The sequence below is a fragment of the Zootoca vivipara genome, chromosome 6, assembly GCF_965207765.1.
Source record: "Zootoca vivipara chromosome 6, rZooViv2.hap1.1, whole genome shotgun sequence".
Classification (NCBI taxonomy): domain Eukaryota; kingdom Metazoa; phylum Chordata; class Lepidosauria; order Squamata; family Lacertidae; genus Zootoca; species Zootoca vivipara.
Window position 1 is genome coordinate 24,740,693 of NC_142589.1, and position 22,635 is coordinate 24,763,327.

General features: G+C 45.5%; 2 protein-coding genes across 3 annotated transcripts in view; one reads left to right on the plus strand and one right to left on the minus strand.

Annotated features, from left to right (window-relative positions):
- The window catches only part of SLC2A1 (solute carrier family 2 member 1), a 39,920-nt gene extending 30,427 nt beyond the window's left edge, over positions 1-9,493 (plus strand). For both annotated transcript variants that reach the window (XM_088671802.1, XM_088671803.1), the window contains exons 5-10: positions 1,182-1,344; positions 1,736-1,923; positions 2,341-2,445; positions 3,487-3,588; positions 5,841-6,048; positions 6,835-9,493. In XM_088671802.1, coding sequence (XP_088527928.1) covers positions 1,182-1,344; positions 1,736-1,923; positions 2,341-2,445; positions 3,487-3,588; positions 5,841-6,048; positions 6,835-7,031 — 963 coding nt within the window. In that variant the 3' untranslated portion in view covers positions 7,032-9,493. The remainder of the gene's footprint in view (positions 1-1,181; positions 1,345-1,735; positions 1,924-2,340; positions 2,446-3,486; positions 3,589-5,840; positions 6,049-6,834) is intronic.
- Positions 9,220-22,538, minus strand: ZMYND12 (zinc finger MYND-type containing 12). The gene is made up of 8 exons (XM_035116947.3): positions 22,346-22,538; positions 16,333-16,474; positions 15,903-16,074; positions 15,196-15,365; positions 13,404-13,526; positions 12,990-13,110; positions 12,060-12,205; positions 9,220-10,492 (listed from the first exon to the last, which is right to left on the minus strand). Exons 1-8 carry the CDS (start codon positions 22,459-22,461, stop codon positions 10,373-10,375), a joined length of 1,110 nt encoding a protein of 369 aa, XP_034972838.1. The 5' UTR covers positions 22,462-22,538; the 3' UTR covers positions 9,220-10,372.
- Positions 22,539-22,635: the final 97 nt, after the last annotated feature.

The window sequence follows — 22,635 nt, forward strand, 5'->3', positions numbered from 1 at the left end:
AAAGACTAGACCATGTGAAAAATGAACATAATATTTTAGCTGCAGTTCATTCATTTTCAGCTTTGTATTCTACTTACAGAAATGTGTGCCTAGACATTCTGTTGTTGCACCCATAACCCAGGTTTAAAGTGCCATTTAGCTCCTAGTTTTCATATCTCAGTTTCTAACACTGGGTGAAACCTCTGATTTCAGTTCGGAGAAGGAACATGCTTTAGCTATCAGAGTTTTTGTTTTTGTTGTCCAAAAAACCAGAGTCCCAGCTACACAAATCTCCCAGGGACGGGTGTGGTGACACTTTGCACTGGGCCAAGCAATTACGATGGACAGAGGCTGCCTGCTTCAGTTCCAAGTATAAATGTCAAAGGGGAAAGCAATAAAAATGGGACAGTTTAGCATACATCTTCCGTATGTTGATTTCAGAGGGAACGTTGCTCCGTAAGCAAAGTGTGTCCCCATCCTCACACATTTGTAGGTATACTTTATTGGAGTAGTGGGAAGACATAGTAAATGTCGAAAGTTTGGCAATGGCTGTGATCACTGCAGCCAGATTAGTCAGCGCAAGGCATTAGAAGTCAGATAAAGTAGCTGACCAATTCTACAGTGTTGAAAAAAACTCCACCACCCATATGGGCTATAGCACTTGCATATTATGAAAGAGATATTGAAGGAGGTGCACTGAACACATTGATTGAAGAATGGAGTCTGTTAATTATGGGAATGTAACATTCCATTACTGTGTTCAGCCTTCCCTACTTTCCTTCCTATAATCTGACATTCTGCTTAAAGAAGAACAATAACCAAAGACCCCCCAATAAATATACGCAGTGGATGAACTGTGATTGACTTCTTGTAAATGGATGAATGACTTTATGAAACCGTGTTTACATGTGTAGATGAAATATTGTGGGTTGTACCTAGCGCTGGTCCAATCCAGGACAGACCCAGTGAAATGGACACGGTCAAATTAGGTCCATTAATTTCAGTGGGGCTTACTCTGAGTAGAATTTGGGTGGATACAACCCTCTAGTGTGTGTTTTATTCATAACTATTTTGGGGTATCCCATAACGACTCCCTGAGTGATCCAGGCAAATGTAGAGCTCTCAGACACTGTTACCTCTCCGAGATTCAGGGCTCCCAGATTAAAGCTGCTTCCCCTTCCCTGCTATGTCATCCTCTACAGGTGTTCGGCATGGATCTGATCATGGGGAGCGATAGCCTGTGGCCACTCTTGCTGGGGTTCATCTTTGTTCCTGCCTTGGCGCAATGCATCATGCTGCCCTTTGCCCCAGAGAGTCCCCGCTTCCTCCTTATCAACCGCAATGAGGAGAACAAAGCCAAGAGTGGTGAGCAGCCGCCTCCTTGCAATGGAAACCTTTAGGGTGGGGCCTGAACATGTTCAGTGCCCATGCAGGCATGTGGCACAGTGGTAGCATGCTTCTGGGTGGATCTATGTGACTGAGGTCATGTGCTGTCTCATGCCCTGCCCCAGGATCCCTCGAGATGAAGGGTAGTTTAGAAATGTCACAAGCCAATAAAATAGTTGCTGCAAACATTGTGTGTTTAAAAAGAGAAGAAAAGACAGGGCTCGTGCACATTTAAGGTGTAGCTTACTATGTGTAACTATTAAAGGTGTAAGAGCCCTCTCTTAGTCTCTTATTCTTTCTTCCACCCTGCCTTACTTCACCTGCAAATCATGAGTGCATCTCACCTGATTGCTCCCTCATTTCTCTTTAGTCCTGAAGAAGCTCCGAGGCACGACTGATGTCAGCAGTGACCTCCAGGAAATGAAGGAGGAGAGCCGGCAGATGATGCAGGAGAAGAAAGTCACCATCCCGGAGCTTTTCCGCTCACCCATGTACCGCCAGCCCATCCTCATCGCTGTTATCTTGCAGCTTTCCCAGCAGCTCTCTGGGATCAATGCGGTAAGTGGCTGCAGAGGAGCAGAGGAGCTGGTGGTTGGTTCGAGGGTGAAGAGGCTCTGTGAGTGGTCTGCTGATGCAACACCATTAGTGGCTAGGAATCTTCTCTCTTTGCCCCTTTTCTCCTATACCAGGGCTCATTGCTGTGCATTACATTGAGGACTAGAATCTTGTTTTATCTTTAGGGAAAGGCCATAGCTCAGTAGCAGAACACTTGCTTTGCTTTCAGTCCCCAGTGGCATACCAGAGTAGTGCTGGGAGAAACGCCTTAAACCCCAGAGAACTGCTGCCAATCATTGTAGGCAATGCTGAGCTAATCTGACGTTCTAACTTGGTATAAGGCAGCTTCTCATGCCCTGGGGATGCTGAATTCAGGACACTGGTCCTGTGCACCTATTTACATTTCGTTCTTTTTCCTAGGTATTCTACTATTCAACCAGCATCTTTGAAAAATCCGGGGTGCAGCAGCCTGTCTATGCTACCATCGGGTCTGGAGTTGTAAACACTGCCTTCACGGTGGTCTCGGTAAGTGCCTTCCTTCACTGCTGGCAAAAGAGGGTGCTCCAAATGTAGTGGCAGGGGGCATCCTTATGCCAGGGGCTGCTTTAATACTGGAGCTCACTGGTGGCAATGGTGTCTGCGGCAGCAATGCCTAATTGATAACGCATCCAGAAGTCAGCAAAAAAGAAAAATGCAGGCTTCCCCCAAATACCTTGCAGTCTCTAAAAGGTTGTATCCAACTAAGTTCTACTCAGACTGGACCCATGTTAGTTGCCTTCATTAACGCCCCCAAATATAGGCCTCTGATATTTTTAAAGATAATGAGATTTGTGCAGAGTTCCTGCTTCGAGGCAGAAAGTCCCTCTCTGTAAGGGACCTCTGCTGTGCAAAACAGGCATGCAGGTTGTAGAATCCCAAATTGAAATGGGTGGCTCATGTGCTCCTATGCTCTCGGAGGAGTATGCCCTGCTGTGTTTCTTCACGAGTCCCTGTTCTAGGTCTGTCTCCTCCGGAGTCATTCTGCCACTTTGCTGCAGGAGGAGCGACTCAAATGACTGACTCCGGCAGCAGAGACTGATCGGCAGGAGGATGCAAGGGCTGTAGCTCAGTGGCAGACCATCTACCTGCTTTGCACACGGATGGAATCATAGAGTTGAAAGGGTCCAACCCCTGCAATGCAGGAGTCTTTTGCCCAACGTGGGGCTCGAACCCACAACCCTGAGATTAGGAGTCTCATGGTCTTATCAGTTGAGCTATCCCAGCAATTGTTTAGTCCCCAGCAGCAGTTCGTTAGAGTTAGAATAGACTCCCCTCGTCTGACATGCTGGAGAGCTGCTGCCACTCAACATAGACAATAAGAGCTAAATAGACCAGTGGTCTATGTTTTAAAACAGCTACTAAGTCATGCAGAAACACAACAAGCAGCTCCTCTGTGAGTGGGTCCCTTGGACTCTCCAGGAACTGCTAACCAAAGTTATTTCTCAGGGCAGACTGCTGTGGGTAGAGCCCTTCCAGTTTATTCATCCTGCCAAAGAGGAACTCATTTCTTTGCCTCCCTTTCGACAGCTATTCGTAGTGGAGAGGGCTGGACGGCGGACTCTGCATCTTGTGGGCCTGGCCGGAATGGCGGGGTGCGCAGTCCTCATGACCATCGCTTTGGCGCTTCTGGTGAGTGGCGTTTGATCAGAAGACAATGAAAGAAGCTGAGAGTATGCCTCCACCTCTTAGGGTTGAAATAACTGCAGAGTATCCTGGCCAACGCCCCAGCCCTTAACAATTTGGGACCAGTTTACCTGCGAGATTGTCTCCCCCCCATATATGTGCACTCAGCTGCTTCAGTCTGAGGAATTGGTGCTGCTATAGTTGCCAGATCCATTCTGCACTTGTAAGAAATCAGCCTTATATTGTAGCAACACCTGCTCTTTGGAACTCCCTTCCTATAGACAGCAGGCAAAGGGGTCTTTTTTGTCCCCACGGCCCTAAAACTATACAGTATAAGGCCAAAACGTTGGCACAGCTCCTTTATGGATCCTTCTTGGGCCCGCCATCCTCTTCCTTCACTCCCCTTGAGAGAGTTCAATCCAAACTCTTTAGAGTCCTCCTACAGATGTGTTTCAAATGCATGGGTCAGAAACAGGGATGATGAGAGTAGAGGCTTATATTAGTTTAACATCAATCTATAAATGGCTGACACTGAAACTGCTCCCCCAAAGAATAGCTCCACTGAGTCTATGCAACCGGTTCAAGTCTGGTTGGCAGACAGCAGTTATGAATACTCTCCAGAAATTGGGCTTTGCTCCTCAAGACCTTCTAAACTTGGGTCTGGGCCAAGCAAGATCTGTGGTCAGGCAAAGAATCATGGACATAGAGAGACAACAGGACTGCTTTGAGGTCCCCCGATTATATAATTGTAGAAAATGAGAGGTATGTTGCGGCCTCGGCAGCATACCTCTATTTTCTCGAATCACGAAACATAAGAAGGGCCTTTACTCTAGCCAGAACCTTGGCCTTGCCCTCACCGGTTTTGGAAGGAGCATTTGGAAAAATCCCGTATGCTCAGAGACTTTGCGCTTGCCCATTAGGGGAAATAGGAGGCCTCGAACATTTATTTTTTAGATGTCCCTTTTATGACGAGGTACGCAGAGATACCATTGACCCCCAGCTGGTGAGGCTTGCTGACCTTCCGGATAAGTCTAAACTCAATTTTCTCCTCTTAGGCAAAGACTATAAGACGACCTGGATGGTCGCCAGATTCTGCGTGCAGATTTGCAGGCACAGACCACCCCCTGAAATAAATTAGTTCGCTAGGAAAACAGTTGAAGTTGGCCTCCAGGGTGTCAGGGCCAATTTGTATGGTAGCCCAATTTTTTAGGTCTTTATGTGTTTATGCGCTTATCTGAGACCTTAATCTTTAAGCTGTTGTTGTACACTGCTTTAAATGTATATTTTATTCTTGTGAAAGCTGTCCCAGTGGTGCTTTTCGAGCTGGTCTTTGACCATAATAAATTATGCCTTCAATGTACTCTTTATGGCACCTGCTAAATGCACTTTTTAAAAGGAAAACCTTGCCAGACAGGTGTACATCTGTTTCTAGCTTGTTTTAATTATTTTTTTTGCATGTTTTAAGTCTCTGTTTCTGTTTTTATTGATTATTTTATTTTTGCAAACTGCATCGAAGTTGTTGTTGTTTTCCCCGCTTACAATCAAGCAGTATATACATTTTATGGAGTAAATAAATAAGAAAAGTAGGTTGGGTCCCTGGCTCAGTATGCTTTCCTTCATCTACCACAGGGCTAGTCAACCTGGTGCCCTCCAGGAGTTGCTGGACTACAACTCCCATCATCTCTGAGCGCTGGCCCTGCTGGTTGGGGCTGATGGGAGTTGGAAGCCAGACCAGATCTGGAGGGTGCCGCTTTGGCCGCCCCTGATCTGTAAGCATGTCCTTCAGAGCAGTTGGTTTGCTACTACATTCTGGTAGCAAAGCTGCACACCAGATGGAGCAGAGCAGCCTTAGCTCTAGAAATGGGTGGGGAAAGAGGCCACTGGAAAAGCAGAGGAGCACCATTTTAAGTAACGAATACATTTTTAATTGCAGTAATGGAAGCCAGAAGGTACTGTCTGCACACTTGGGAGAACGCTCTAAGGTTCTTTAGAAGTAAAAAAATAAAATACATCCTTTAAAAAAAAAAATTAGGGCAGCATGAAACAGCTCAATGAGGATGAGCTTACGTGTGGTGCAGTATACAGAAATATTTGATTTGGGGCTCGGTTTCCCTGTGATGCTCCCTGTATGACTTTAGGTTGGCCGCTCTCAGGGTCACTCGTCTCATGGGATAGAGGGTCAAATGTTGTTGTGGGCAATGAGGACAGACGCCCATGCATGTATTTGCCTCTGACCTTGTCTTGTTTTTTGATGCTAGGAGCAAATGGCCTGGATGTCCTACCTTAGCATCATTGCCATCTTTGGCTTCGTGGCGTTTTTCGAGATCGGCCCGGGCCCCATTCCGTGGTTCATCGTGGCGGAGCTCTTCAGCCAAGGCCCACGGCCAGCAGCCTTCGCTGTGGCTGGCCTCTCGAACTGGACGTCAAACTTCATTGTGGGGATGAGCTTTCAGTACATTGAGGCAAGTTGATTTGCTGGGCCACTTTCACTTTGGGCAAGGCGGCCTTCCCCATAGATTCTGGCTTCAAGGGGTGGGTGTTTTTTTTACAATCCACCTCCTAATGGTCGGCTTACATTCGTATTGCACTGCAACGTAACTAGGGCAATGTCCACACCACACAAAGCACTACAATACTTTAGTCATGGCTTCCCCCAAAGAATTCTGGGAGCTGTAGTTTGTCACCTTGGTTGTGGCTGTGAGTGAACTGGAGCTGCTATTCCCAGAATTCCCTGTGACGAGGGATGGATGGTTAAACCACCCTGGGGAATTGTAGCTCTCTGAGAGAAATAGGGGTCTTCAAACTCAGCACCCTTAATAAACTACAGCTCCCAGAATCCTTTGGGGAAACCATGTCTGTTTAAAGTACACTTAATTTGCAGGCTTTTCAGGCAAAGCAGCAGGATGCTCAGGACTCTTAAATGATGAGAAAAGTATGAAAGGGAAACATTTGTCAATTAACTCTTCCAATTGCTGGTTTTAATTGTTTTTACTAATTCTTTTTTTGTTAACCACTTTGAGGTTTTTTACAATCAAGTACTGTATCCATTTTGTGAAATAAAAAATATTATGAAATAAAATGGGGAGGGAGTGAAATTGCAGGGGCCGAGGTGTATGGTTGCAAAACACAACAGGAACATAGGAAGCTGCCTTTACACAGAATCAGACCATCGGTCCATCTAGCTCATTATTGTCTACACTGAGGCAGACCCGGTAATATGAAACCCGCCCCATTCTCTTTCCCTGCAGGAAGTCTGCGGCCCCTACGTCTTCATCATCTTCATGGTGCTGCTGATCATCTTCTTCATCTTCACCTACTTCAAGGTGCCCGAGACGAAGGGCCGCACCTTTGACGAGATTGCCTCTGGCTTCCGCCAAGGGGGCGGTGGGCAGAGCGACAACAAGACGCCGGACGAATTTCACAGCTTGGGTGCAGACTCCCAAGTCTAAGCCCCGAAGACCCGACCGGCTCCTCCCTTCGCTTCACTTCCTTTGCTGCCTGTTCTTGACGCTTGTAAACAGAAGCCAGGCTCATGGCGAAGCAGGCACCGAGGCCTCCTTTCCGGGGCTGCCACCTGGTTTCCAGGTGACGAACTGACGCCCAGCCCTAGGAACGGTTAGCTGGTTTTTCACGTCCAGGATTTCAATGCTGACAAGGTTCGGAAGCCGCGGCTATCGTTCAGGCTGAGCCTCTTCCGTGGGGCAGCAGTGGCCAGACCCTCACTTTTATTTCTAGAAGGAAAAAAAAAAGAACAGCAGGAACACACACACACACACACACACACACACACACACACACAAAGCCCTTCCAAGTTTGCAATAACAGAAGCAGCCCATTTTAACCCAAAGACAAATGTTCCGAGTTTTATTTTAATGCGACACTTTATAAAAAAAAACAAATTGAAGGGGTGTGGGGAGACTGTAGAACTAATCCATGATGACAGAAGAATTTCCTGCTGGGTCCCCGAAATGAATGGGGTTGCTTCCTTTATCCTTCCCATGAGGCTGTGTTACAAAAAGGAGTTTTGATATTTTCTTAAAAGGTCAGTGATTGAGGAGGACCCCCACCCTTCAGCACCCAAATCTAATTTGCCTCTCTGTCAGTTACCCTTCCTCAGCAGGAGAGAGGTGGCTGCAGCCAGAGGGGAAGCTGAGAGCAGTGAGTCAGTTTTGGAAAAAGCAAGCATTTTTAATCTCTTTTTGGCTTGGCGGAGCAGAGGCCCTAAAAGGCTCAAGCCCGGGAGCTGACTCTTGCAGGGCCATGCCCCTTTCTGACCCTGCGGTGTGATAGTGTCTCTTGCTTGCTTGGCTGGAGAGGCACCCATATACGTATACATATATGTGTGTGTATCCACCTCTGATTTTGCATGTCTGAAAGGAGAGGAACATTTGTTGCACTGCCCACTTTGGCCTCTGGTTGCATCCAGTATGTAGCCCCCAGAAAGTTGCATATGAGGGAATGTGGCCCTCAGCCTGGAAGTTTTCCCACTGTTGCCCTAAAGCTATCATGCAGCCATTTGTTCCCTCTTTAAAACTGTAGATGGGGGGAGGGCTAGACCCTTGAGGCTATTATGTCATGGTGAGGGTCTTTTCACCTATCCTGGCTTGCTCCACATAGTGGACAACCACGTTGGGATGGGAGGAAACAAAGCAGACATAACCCAAGGTTTCCCTGTTCAGTCCTAACGCCCTCCCTCCTTACTGCTTCCCCCCCCTATGAGGAGAGTCCAGCTGGATCAGGCCCAAAGGTCTATCTGATCATTAAATACCCTGTATTCAAATGGTGACAAGTGAGCTGCTTCTACTGAGGTCACAAGGGGAGGGCGTGAAGTTGACAAGCACCTTTTTGCTTTTTGCCCACCTCTGCTGTTCAAAGGTAGACTATTCCTGAAGATGGAGGTTCCTCTAACCAGTAGCCATGGAAACAGAAGCCTAGTGCTGGAAAGGACCTCCTCTTTTGTCTAAATTCCTTTTAGAGCCCTCTAAGCCAGCCGGTGGCCACGGCTGTTCCTTCTGCCAGCAAATTCCAGACATTTAATGACATGCGGTGTGACAAATGCCTTGGAAATGGGGGCAGAGAAGGAATCCAAAAGAACACCTCAAACCTCACATATTGATCTCCTTTCACCAAAAGGCTCCATAAAGACACAGTTCTATTGTGTCTGCTGCAGAGGGCCTCTGGCAAGCTCCTTTCCTCTCCCTTAGCACCCTGGACTCACTGAAACGACAGACTCAGTGAAAAATGGCTGCACACATTTCCTGCTTACTGTGTATAGACTGGAAAATATTTATATTATATATATATATGTGTATTTTATTTTGTTCCACCATGTTAATAGAGCACTAAGTTATAGTGTGGTTTCAGATGGACAAGCAACTTTACTGTAAATATATGATAAAACAGATCGTAGTTCCTCTAGGAAGAGTTGTATTTGACTAAGATGACTGTTTTTTTTTGTTTGTATAGATAAAATTAATATGCACTGTAGTGGCATCTGAATGCACTGACATTTTAGACCTTCCTCCATATAGTCAACTACCCCAAGCCCTTAAAGGACCCTGGAGCAAGTGTGTTTTTGGGGTGGAAGCTCTTGGCAGGTTTGCAAAAAATAAAAGAGAGAAAATGGACACACAGCTATTTAAAAATAAGTATTTTTAAAATTTATTTTTCTGTTTTTAAATTGAAGACACGACCACACTTGACAATATGTTTTTAGGAATTGCAAAGAAAATGAAATGTTAACTTTTTGCATTTGCCGTGTATGGTGTGATGTCAGACTGAACTCCTTTCAAAAGTGCCAACGGTTAAGGGGTGGGAGGGTAAAGAGAAGGAAAAAAAAAACACACACACACACACGGAAAGGAGAACCCTGTATGGACAGAATAAATGAAATGAGCGTTTGAGAACCCTGGACTGTGTCACGTGGTTTCATTTCAGCCCTTGCAGGAAATCCTGTGCCTTGAGGAGGAAGGGTCAGCCTGGGCTTCGGGGTCCTCCAAAAAAATCTCCTGCCTGCTCACGTTGAGAGTTGGAGGCCACCCCTCCGTTGGCCCTCTACTTTCTTCCCTGAGGGAATTCTCAGCGAGCTGCTATAACAAATCTGGATCATCATTCCCTCCCGCAGCAAGTGCCCGCAGGTCTCATTCCTCCCTACATCTTGTTGCTCCTGGGCTACCCAGAGCAATCATAGCTTAGCATATTGCCTGAGCTGGGCTCTGGGGTTTGCCTTGCTCCGGCCAAACCATGCCCCATGTAGACATGGGTGCAACTGTACGTTCATATGCAGAGATATTTTTTAAAAAACCAAGGTGGTGGTTAATTTTTACAGCTTTAAATTTTGTGCACCTGCGTGATTTGGGACAGCATTGAGGGCAGAGAGCCCCCTAGATACAGTTAAATGCCATGCTTTGCTTTCAGCTTCAGCACCTCCCCTTTGGAGGGTGTGTGAGAGTTTTTATCTTCCATTTGGCCGAGGAATCTGAAGCAACTGGCTCTGCAAAGGATGTCTGGATCCTGCCTGCTCCCTGCCCAAGGCATATTTATCATCATCTGGATTTTGTCACTCAGCTGGTGGGGGGCTCAGACTGGAAGATAAGTGGCCTCTGGCAATCGGAAAGAAATGGATTGGAGGTTCATCTGCTCCTCTCCAGGTTGAAGAATCTATAATCTACAGATATATCTAAGAAGTGCCAATTTAATTAAAATTGGAAGTAGAAGCAAGAAAGGATGATTAGCAACTGGTATCTAATGTTCATCTGGGAAGCCAGGCCTGAGGGTGGCGGTGGTGGGTCTATTTTGCAAAGATTGGTTTGGATTTCAACAATTTAACCAAATGGTGAAGTGATTCGCCTGGGTCATACTTGGGCAGCTTCTTCATAATTTGCAGAAGTTTCATCACAAGTTCATGAGCCTGAGAGTGACAAGCAAGATGAAGAGAAGGAAGGAAGGAAAGAACATGCACTATTATTCCTTAGCAATTTTAAAAAATGATACTTAATTTTAAATGCTTGATTCCCATTAGCCCTGCCCTGGCTCCAGTTAACATAATATTCCTTTCCTCACACAATCTGCTGTTGGATGGAATGGGGCTGATCATCAATTGATTCTTTAAATAGGTAAGCTAGGCATGCAACAAAATGTTGCATCACAAAGCACTCCTGTCACTTTCTCCAGCAATGCCCCTGGGAACCACATTGTGTCATAATGTAACATCATTCCCATTGGGCCACTTGGGGGAAGAAGAGGGGAGTGAACTCTGCTGCTGTTTCAAGTGGCAATGAGTAGTTTAGCAAAATATTTTCATTAAAGAAAAGGAAGCAGGCAAAAGGCCTTGTTCAGCATCCCATTCAGCATCCCATTTCCCACAGCAGTTATCAAAATGCCTATGAGAAGCCCACAAGTAGGAAGGGAGGGCATCGGCCCCCTCCTACTCATGACTACCTACAACTGACACTCAGAGGCACCACTGGAGGAAGAACATAGCCGTTGATACACAGTGGCCAGTAGCCAACACTAGCCTTATCCTCCATGGATTTGTCTAGCTCCCTTTTAAAGCCATCCAAGTTGTTGGCCATTGCTAGTTCTTACAGGATCATTTTCCATAGTTTTAAGCTTGTGTGAAGAACTGATTTATTTGCTCTGTCTTGAATCTTCCAACATTCAACTTCATTAGATGTCTCAAGTTCTAGTGTTATGGGACAGGGAGAAAACCTCTCCGCAACCACACAAATGCATCATTTTATACTCTCTTCTTTTTTTCACAATGAAAAGCGCTTTCCTCACAGAGGAGCAACTCTGCCAGCCCTTGGATCATTTCATTTCCTCTTTTAGGTCCCTCTTCCAGGTCTACAATGTCTTGTTTGAGGTGTGCCACTGAGAAACAACCTAAGTGTGCTCTCCCCATCTATTTGTACAAAGGTCACTACAATACTGGCAGTTATATTTTCAATTCCTTTCCCAATGATGTCCAACAAGCGATTTCACTCTGTAGCCTCCTCTGAACATATTAAGCGCTGCGCGCGCACACACACACACCCCAAAAAAATTAATCAGCCCCGAGTATCATTCTATGTTCGGCACCACATCTGCCTCTTTAATTTGTCAAGAGAAAAAGTCTCAGAAGAAATATTTGATCCAAAACTAGGGGGGAAAAGAGCAGACCATGCTGTACTAGGTGGGCAAATAATCTGACATGGTATAAGCTCTAGGTTTTAAGGGGCCAAGCACAAACTGCTCAGGGGGCCCTATTGGCTGGCAGCAACAACTCAAGCAGCTGGGTCTAGCCCCCATTTTAATTTCCCATGCTGCACTCTGTTCAGAATACTGGACCAGAGCAAGCGAAAAAAACTACACAAAGACCAGAGCAAACATTGCTAGCAGGTCCTGCCAGGACGCAATTGCTTAGGGATGCCAGGTGATGACACTGGTCTTGGATTTGTGATATATTTCAACCCAAACAGACACCATTCTCAACTTGCCTTTGGCACATCCAGGATCAAGTAATGAAGCATGGCCAGAGTGTGGAGGATCTTGACTATGTGAGCCAGCGGAGGTCGTGGAGACTGTTCTCGGATCTCTAAGATGGCGTTCAGCATCTGTTTCGCTTCGGCTCTCTGCTTTACATCTGTAAGGGAGAAAGGGAACTCCATGGAGGTGGCTCTACTGCAGTTGAGGGAGCACGGTCCGTCTCTGGGCCTGGACAGCCTGGCTGACTTGTTTAGGCAAGAGCCTTACCAAACTGAAGGGGACCTTTTTCTTTTTAGCACAATGGATTGGGCCGATATCTCATCCACCCCTTGTAGGCAAAGTTTCCACGCACCTATCAAGACTGCTTACTTGTCCATCATTACGATATTAGGTGACTTTTGAAAAGCTCTGTTTTGTACAGTGCTTTGAGAAAGGTTTTGCAGGGCGTTACCGATTGCTGATTGACGGTGCCTACAAACAGTGTTTTGGCTGAACTAAGTCTTCACCTGCCCTCTGTGCCTGATGCCGTATACGATGGTATCATATATGACACCGGGTGCAGGGCAGGTGAGTGTGATATGGCCAAAATGTCCATGTGAGCCTGGGGAGCCTAAAAAGGCCCATGGGATGAAGGCTCCTCACCCCTGACCTAAGAGAAAACAAAATACAGATATGTGGTAAAGAGAGGAGCCTCGTGTGGTTGGCTGAATCTGCACCCACTTGAGGATGTTATAATAGCTCAGAAAAGGAACAGGGAGGAATATTGTTTCTTTTCCAGAAGATGTAGCCGTGTGCCATAGTCAGCAGGCTCAGAAGAGGCATCTCTCTGCCCTGCCCCCACCTAACTCTCTGGCAGGAGGAGGGGAGCAGCCTGAATTTTAACCCACCCCATTTTCTTTGAATGGGGAGAAGGGGGAGCCATTTGAAAGAGCAGAAGTTACCAAGGACTTCTTCTGTAGTTTCCTCTTCTTCCGCAAGCATATCAAGTTCTGCCGGAGTCATAAGCGTGTGGTACTGGAGACCGATGAAGTGGCTGAAATGGTGGTGCCAAATATTGGTCACCTGATGAGAAGAGGGCTCATTAAGCAAGGAAGAAAAGGGTGCAGTGATCCCATCCACTGTATGTTGGGGCCACCTTTGAACATTTCTTGGGATTGATCCAGAATATAGCTGCTATATTCCCCCACTTCCGCTACCAACAATGCACAGCTGGCTGTGTGTGTGTCCAAGGCACACTTGATAAAAATAACACTTTTCTATGGGGATATGACACAGAGGGGAGATGGAACCTGAGATGAGGCTGTTGCGTTCAGCATCACCTCTACCTCCAACCCAGCTGCCTCAAGCTGACTGACCTCGGTGTACAGCGAATCGGCAATGTCCATTCTGTTCTGACGGAAGAAGACATTGGCCATGTGGAAGTACCCGCCTGAGGCGGCCACGTGGTTTGTTCCGAAGGCGCAAGAGGAAAAGTAAATCTGAAATGGGATAAATATATTTATTTATTTCAGCTATTCGTATACCGCTGAAATCACCAGTTTCTAAGGGCTCTACAATAAGATTATTAAAAACATACAATGGATAAAATCAACTATTATTATTTTTTAAAAAACCCAACCACCATAGATAGCTCAGTCGATAGAGCACAAGACTCTTAAACACAGGGTCATGAGTTCAAGTCCCATGTTGGGCAAAAGATTCCTGCATTGCAAGAGATTGGACTTAGATGACCCTTATGATCCCTCCCAATTCTACAATTCTATAAAAAACAGAAAATTATCTACATTGGTCAGCATTACCACCACAACAGAAGTGAATCTGAAATATGGAACAGAGAAAAGTTATATATAGCGCTGTATCCAACTGAGTTCAACTAAGAATAGACCCAGTGAAATTCACAAGCCTAAGTTAGGAATGTTTACTCACTTCAATGGGACTACTCTGAGTAGCATCAACACTGAATACAACCACTAGTTTATTGGGTGCAAGTTCTGTTGGAGCAGGAGCATGCAAAGTTCCTTAATTTATTGACTACATGTACATCTCTCATATAAAGTTATAAGCCATATAAAGTCCTCCCCTTCCAGTTCCCACAACAACCCTGTGAGGTAGGTTAGGCTAAGAGGCAGTGATTGGCTCAGGGTCACTCCAGTGAGCTTCATGGTCGAGAGGGGATTTGGACCGTGGTCTCCCAGGTCCTAGTCTGACACTGGCCCTGAGTCACCTTGTCTAACTGACCTAAGAGATTCTTCTAGCTGGACTGGAAAAGATACCTTGCTCTGTCAGAAATCTCAGAAAACCACTGACAATTGTAGTAATTCATATGCAAAGCTACTAAACAGTAGTATGACTTGGTACAAGACAGCTGTATATAGCTTGGGAATAGAGGGTGGGGAATGACATTTGGGGGAAATGGCAAATGTTTAAGGAGTGATGCTTTGTGTGGAGAAAGCAGAGAGGGAAAAGTGACTCTCCACCTCACATGACGTTAAAATTTGGGGTCTATCAGTAAGAGTAGGAGAGAGAATTGAACCTTTTCTTCAAAGAATGAACTGATGGAACATGATGTGACCACTGCTGCTAGCTTAGGCGGCTTTAAAAGGGGATTATACAAATTGATGGTCTAGCCATGGGTATCAGCAATGAGAGTTAAATGAAACCTCCACCTTAAGAGGTAGTCTACCTCTGAAAATCAGTTGCTGCTGATGTGGGAAACAGCCACAGTGGGCTTCTGGCCTCTCCCAGAAGTACCTGCCCGTCATTTTGGGAGAGAGGATGTGGGATTAGATGGCTCTTTGACTGGATGTAGCAGGTGTCTTTGCACATCCATGTTTGTTCACTGAAGGCCTGAAACAACCAAAGAAAATCTCATCCAAGGTCAGGTTACCCCAAAATGTGGGTAACAGCCTTGAGCATTATTCTACAAGTCTTGCAGACCTTTGCTACGGCCTGGAGACCCCCTTGAGGATCAGGTCACAATTTCTACTATCCAAGTCACTGGTTGGGGTTTTTTCCAGCGTCTTCCCTACTAAAGTGAGAAACCAGAGAAGACATTTCAAGCTGTGGCAGGTCAAGAAACAAGAGGCACCTCTGTGTAGCCATTTGGGGGACAACATGGGTCCACCTCGCACTTTAGCAGGGGCTTACGTCATTAGCCAGGTGGTACAAAGAGTCCTCAAAGTTCCCTTTGGCAGCGTGAAGGAGGCCCAGGTTGCGATGAAAGTCAGACTGAATGGCGTTGCTGCAGTGGGAATTCTTGAGGATAATCCACTGGGCTTGTGAGAGGTACTCCTCTGCTTGGGCAAGGTGCCCAAGGCCTGGCAGGAAAGAGAGAAGCCAAGAAAGAGTCAGCAATCTGTAGTGCAAACAGTATCCTGATCAAGATCTCGGAAAACCCTGAGACATCTTGAGAGAGCACCCCAGAGCCTGTGAACTGGGCAGGACTTGCCTGGTAAGCAAGGCAGAGAGCTCAAAAGCTCTTCCTGCACCAGGAAAAAAGAGCTTTTGCTGATGCAAAAAAGAGCTTTTAAGATCTCCACCTTGTCTGCATTTAATTTGTGCAATTTCAACCAGGAGGCCTTCAACTGCACACGAGTGATGCCGCACAACTTAAACATGTGCAAGTTGTGATCATACTGTATATAGCAGCTTTCCGCATTGCTCTGGGGGGCAACAGAAACGTGGGGGTGGTTCCAAGGGGGCAGTTTGAGTATACACGTTTCCGCGTATACACACCATCCCCACAACGTATTCCCTGCGCAAGACATGATTGCAATGTTTTTTTAAAAAGAGACCATTGTCCCTATCTAGAAATCGACACAGGACTACTTCAGCACAGCTCCAGCCAAACTCACCCAGACCTGCCTCAGCTAAAATGAGGTACGCTGGCACCAGCTCCACAGCATTTGAACTGTGTACGCTGATGTTGAACTTCAGCGAATGCAACGCAGCTGGAATGGCATCTTCGTGTTTGCCTTCAAGAAGAAAATTCTGAGCGACCGCCTGGGTCAACTCGGCCAGGAATTTCTGTGGAAAAGCATGGATTGTTAAGCTCTCAGGTACACGTACACACACACACACACAGCTTTTATTGTTGTTATTTCTGATGAGAAGTTTTGGTACTTGCGCTGTTGTAGTCACCAGTTTGCTTCAGGGCCTATTTTGACCTATAAAACCTGACACATCTCAGGACCCCAACACCTCAAGGATCGCCTCTCCCCATATGAACTGAATGTGACCCTGCTGTCTATCCATGAACCTCCCAGACCTGGACCACTCCCTCACCTCTCTTCTTAACTTCTGCTCTCGCCCATGCTTCCTTTCTTCCTCCGAATTGTAAAAAGGTAACGTTGTACGCAAAGGGATGAGAAGTTGACATATTTTCTCATGGATGCTGACCCAATCGGCACTCTGGTGTTCTACGTCGCTGAGAAAAGATGAGAGACATGGCTATTAGCAGTGCAAATTGTGATGCACCCATCAATTATAATTAATATTAGGTAATTTATATAGTGCTTCCTGTTGTCTTTGTCCATGGAGTTTTCTTGGCAGGGATACTGGAGTGGCTTGCCAGTTCCTTCTCCAGGTGGATCACGTTTAGTCAAAACTCTCCACTATGACCTGTCCATCTTGGGTGGCCCTGCATGGCATAGCTCATAGCTTCTCTGAGTTATTCAAGCCCCTTCGCCACGACAAGGCATTGATCCATGAAGGCATTGATTCCAGAAAAACGTCTACTTCTGCTTCATTGACTATGCAAAAGCCTTTGACTGTGTCAACCACAGCAAACTATGGCAAGTTCTTAAAGAAATGGGAGTGCCTGATCACCTCATCTGTCTCCTGAGAAATCTCTATGTGGGACAAGAAGCTACAGTTAGAACTGGATATGGAACAACTGAGTGGTTCAAAATTGGGAAAGGAGTACGACAAGGTTGTATATTGTCTCCCTGCTTATTTAACTTACATGCAGAATTCATCATGCGAAAGGCTGGACTAGATGAATCCCAAGCCGGAATTAAGATTGCCGGAAGAAATATCAACAACCTCAGGTATGCAGATGACACAACCTTGATGGCAGAAAGCGAGGAGGAATTAAAGAACCTTTTAAAGAGGGTGAAAGAGGAGAGCGCAAAATATGGTCTGAAGCTCAACATCAAAAAAACCAAGATCATGGCCACTGGTCCCATCACCTCCTGGCAAATAGAAGGGGAAGAAATGGAGGCAGTGAGAGATTTCACCTTCTTGGGCTCCTTGATCACTGCAGATGGTGACAGCAGTCACGAAATTAAAAGACGTCTGCTTCTTGGGAGAAAAGCAATGACAAACCTAGACAGCTTCTTAAAAAGCAGAGACATCACCTTGCCAACAAAGGTCCGTATAGTTAAAGCTATGGTTTTCCCAGTAGTGATGTATGGAAGTGAGAGCTGGACCATAAAGAAGGCTGATCGCCGAAGAATTGATGCTTTTGAATTGTGGTGCTGGAGGAGACTGTTGAGAGTCCCATGGACTGCAAGAAGATCAAACCTATCCATTCTTAAGGAAATCAGCCCTGAGTGCTCCCTGGAAGGACAGATCGTGAAGCTGAGGCTCCAATACTTTGGCCACCTCATGAGAAGAGAAGAATCCTTGGAAAAGACCCTGATGTTGGGAAAGATTGAGGGCACTAGGAGAAGGGGACGTCAGAGGACAAGATGGTTGGACAGTGTTCTCGAAGCTATGAACATGAGTTTGACCAAACTGTGGGAGGCAGTGCAAGACAGGAGTGCCTGGCATGCTATGGTCCATGGGGTCACGAAGAGTCGGACACAACTAAACGACTAAACAACAACAACAACAATAGTGCTTCCTGCCAAAATAGGCTTTAAGCAGTTTACTTTTTTTATAATAAGTTTTTATTAATTTTTCATTAAGCTTTTTACAACAACTTGGTAGCTCCAACATTGTACATTTATCAATTTTTCATTAAACTTTTTACAACAACTTGGTAGCTCCAATAGTGTACGTTTGTCAATTTCTTTCAGATTCGAACTTCCCTCCCCCCTTTGGTAGAAGGTATAGTTCCTTTTATTTCGCGCATTTTAGAAAAACACATCACAACCTAGATACCTTAAGATTTTAGCCGAAAACATAACTTAGATACATCAACTTTGTAGGTTCTAACTTATGCCCGCCAGAGTCTTTAAACTTTTGTAGTTCTCTTTAGCATATTCCCGAAATTTATTCCATTCTTCGCTGAATTTCGTATCCCCCTGGTCCCGGATTCTGCAGGTCAGGTTCGCCAATTCCAAATATTCCAGCATTTTCACTCGCCAATCCGCAATTGTAGGTATTTCTGTCGTCTTCCACCTCTGGGCTAATAGGACTCTCGCTGCCACTGTGGCGTACATGAACAGTCTTTGATCTATTTTCCGAATTTCATTTCCCAACAGCCCTAGCAGAAAGGCCTCGGGACTTTTTGGGAACGTGTATTTAAATAGTTTTTTTAGTTCATTATAGATTTGTTCCCAGAAGCTTTTAACTTTGTCACACGTCCACCACATGTGGTAAAAGTGGCCTTCTGCTACCTTACTGCTTTAAGCAGTTTACTAGTATAAAAAAACAACTGTTTATTCATTTTATTTCTTTTTAATTAATGGAACTGATAGTCTGTTTAATTGCAAAAACCTGTAAGTAGTGTACATAAAATATTCTCTTAAAATTATCTCTAAAACTCAGAGTTAACTCTCTTATAAAAAAAATAATCTGCATCCCCAAGGAGTTGGAGGGGATGTACAGAAATTGGATAAACTTCCGATAGACTTCCGGTTCGTCGCGGCGGTGAGAAGGACGCAGGGACTTCGCGTGCCGAGGTCCCTGGCTTCTCGGAGGGGGGGGAAGTCCGCAGAGCGAGCGGACTCCCCGTAAAAGCATCGGATAGAGAGTTCCGATGACTTAGGCGTCCAGCGGCTGCTCCATTCGGCGGATCCCCCGCCGCCCGAGAGCTCAATAGAGCGATTGTGAGCCGGCGGGGTTGAACCGCGGGAGCCATTTTGGGCCACATCTTACCTCCGGGAAGCGAAGCTCCGAGTCCTGACCCGGCAAGCGGCGGATTTTTCCGATTTAAATTAAAGATTTCCAAAGAAGTAAGTGGAACTTTGATCTGGATTTTAAATTTGCTGATTGGAAAAATAGGAGAGACTTTAAAGTAACGGAAGTCGGTCTCTTCCTAATGGGAAACTGGGAGGCGATTTAAAAAAAAAACCTAAGCCGAACAACGAAAGAATTTGGAGTTGTGGACCCGAGAGGGAAAAAAAGACTTTTTTGGAACCATCTCAGCCCCTGAGTCCGGCACCCCTTGAGGTACAGCGGCATTAAGGGGAAGAGTGTTTTGACAGCTGTCAAAAGCTGTCAAACTGTCAAAAGATCGGGTGGATTGATTGCATTGTTGAACAGTTAAAAATTGTTTGAAAACGTGATAGAACTATTTTAATTGGAAGTAAGAACGGATTTGGGATTGAGTTAAGAACTAAGGAAAAGAACAGCCAAGATGGAGTCGATCGTCTGAGAAAGGAATTTTCCAGTACCCATTGTTCCCTACCCCCTGTTTATCTGCAGTTACAAGAAGTATGAAAACAAAGCTTTCTCGAGCCTTCCAGGAGACTGTGCTGAACTATTTGCTGTCATGGGAAGACTTTTACAAGGAACGGCAACATCTCAACTTATCGCCAGTCAAGACTGAAGTCCAAGTCCAGGACTTTGAGGATAATTTAGATTTGGAGACTGCTGAATCTGAGACTGTGTGTGAGGAGAAACAATTGGATGAAAGTATTGAAGAGGACTTGGACTATGACAAATTTGTTTGGGATGAAGCAAAATATGATTTCCAAAAGGAAGAAAAACAAGCAGAACAAGAAGATGAGAGGCAAAGGAACTTAAAGACTAATGGAATTGAAGATCCTGGAAGGGTTAAAATGTGGAGTGGTGTTTTTGAGGGATGGGAAGGACAGGGGCAGGGGGGGGCAAAGGTCTGGAGATGGATTTGGGAAAGAATGGGTGTGGGGTAAAGACTTTAGTTAAAAGGTATTGTTTTGGTTTTTGAAAGACGGTTTTCGAAATCTTGGCATGATAATGGAAACGCTGAACCAATTGGGGGAAAAAGACTTAGGGAGAGGAGATGGAATGTAAAAAAGAAAGGGAAAAAAGTTATGTTTTCTTAAGGGAGCATAAGAATGGTTTGGGAAAGAATTTTTAAGTTATTGTAAATTTTTGTAAGTTAAGTGAGGTGTTTAGGCAAGAAAGCTGCCTACCCCCCTCTCCTTATTCTGAGGCACTCAGTGGCAGGGGGTGCCCAGATGGGTGAGGAGGAAATGGAACCTTGGAAGTGCTGTGCCCTGCGGGTTCCTCTTGTGGCAGGAGGGGACCTGTGGGAGGGCAGCATGAAAAAGGAGGAGGATTGAGTTAATATTATAAGATTAAGATTTGAAACTGAGTTGGAAAATTCGCCACAAGTAATCAGAATTTGTTAGGAAAACCATGAGGAAGACTATCGAGGGAGTCGCAATTAAAATGTTAAAATAACAAGAACTGGGAAGTTTCAACTTTCCCCAATTTTCTTTTTCTTTTTTTTCTTTTTTGTTTGTGGTGTTGTATGTTTGTAAATATGATTATGAAAGAGTTGGGGGATGCAAATCCCCATAACTCCTTCCTCCCTGTTCTCTCAGTGGCAGGGGGGGGATAGGGGGGGAGGAGGGAGGGGGGAAGCTGAACTCAACTCACAATTGGACCCCTTTGATTCTTAAAGCACACGGGTTCCACTGGTGGCAGAAGTGGACCGGTGGGTGGAGGGAAAATGAAGGGACAGTGCTATATTGTATGTTTAGTCTGTGTCTGTCTTTTTTGAAAATCAATAAAAATCTTTTTTTTTAAAAAAAAGAAATTGGATAAACTTCCGCCTATGGTAGGGATGTACTAGAGTGCAAGAATTTTAGGCAACAGTATTCAGAAAAATTGCTAAGATCCTAAACTGCTACATTATCCCAACTTCTCAGCTACCACTTTTATCTATATTTGTCAAGAGTAACAAAAAGCGCATCTGCTATAGTGGCTAGAATGACAGTCACACAATTTTGGAAAAATTAGGCAGGGCCAGTCTTACTACCTGGTACACTAAAGTGTTGGATGTTGCCCTATTTGAAAAAACAAACAATTTCTTTATTGTTCTGGTGTATATTTTGCATCTCTTTACGTAACACTCAAGGTAGCTTCAGTTCCTTGGAGAAAAAGTGGGATATAAATAAATAAATGAAATAACGGGGTGGGGGGTGGGGGGCGGGAACGACAATCAGAGATAAAAAGAACAAAAAATAGTGACTAGTTTAAAGCATCCCGATCAGTGAGAGAGAGAGGATTTTTGCTTGCTTTTTATTTAATATACTGTTTTTGTATTTATTTCTTACATTTATACAACTTTTTTCCAACCAGGAGTTCAAGGTGGTGTACATGGTTCTCTCTACCCTCGTTTAATCCCCACAACAAGCCTGTGGAGGAGTGGGGATTTGAACACTGGTCTCTCTGAGTCTGAGATCACTGGCACTCTAACCACTACACCACACTGTCTCTCTATAGCAACTATATATATCTATATCTATCTATCTTTATCTTGAGGAACAGAAATAATAACAGTGTGCAAATATATACATACTTTTAAAACTGACAGTTTTTTCCATACTGTATTTGGGTTTTTATCATGCTTACAGTTTCCTTATTATCAACAAATATTTTATATTCTTTGTAAACCACTTGGAGGTTTCTTTCTTTCTTTCTTTCCATAAGCAGTACATAAATCTTTTTTAAAAAAATAAAACAAATAAAATATAGAAAAAAAGCTTGCTCTGCTTATGGATCCATCCCCGTCATTCAAAACTGAGTAAAGGGGTTACTGGACAGACCTTTAAAAAGCCACACATCACCAGACCTGGTCCTTCCTTATTCCTGTCGGGCTGGGACGCGGGAGAGACCAGGGTTCGCATCGCCGATTGGTCGCCTTCAAGCTCACCTGGGCGACCCCTCAGCCTAGAACCTACCTCATACAGGGTTGTCGTGGGGAAATAAAAACGAGGGTGCGCAGAACCATGTATGCCACCTTGAGAAAAAGGTGGCATGTAAATGCAAAATAAATAAATAAGCCCACAGGAGACGACCGCCTCTGAGGACGCCGCTCCATAGTATCTCCCCAGCTTCACCCTACGAATGCCTGCCTGCATGCCGTGCCTACGGGCGTGGGTGGGGGCAGGGAAGGAGGAGGCGCGGCCCTGCTCACCAGTAGTAGGTGACAGAGCAGGATCCGCAGCGCAACGTGGCCGGCCCGCGGCACAGTTCGCAGAAGAGCTTCTGCCCGCGAGGCAACGCGAGCGGCACCAGATGCTGTGTCTGCATCGCTCCGACGCCTCGGTTGCTAGGGGAGCCGTCGCTAAGGCGGCGCGTCGGACTTCCGACACGCTGCTTCTGCTTCCGGCACGCCCAACCAATCCTGAAGCCTCAAGGGGGCGCCCATAGAGAAGGGGCGGCTAGAGCGACACACAGAATGAACTGCCGGTACGTAAACGCACC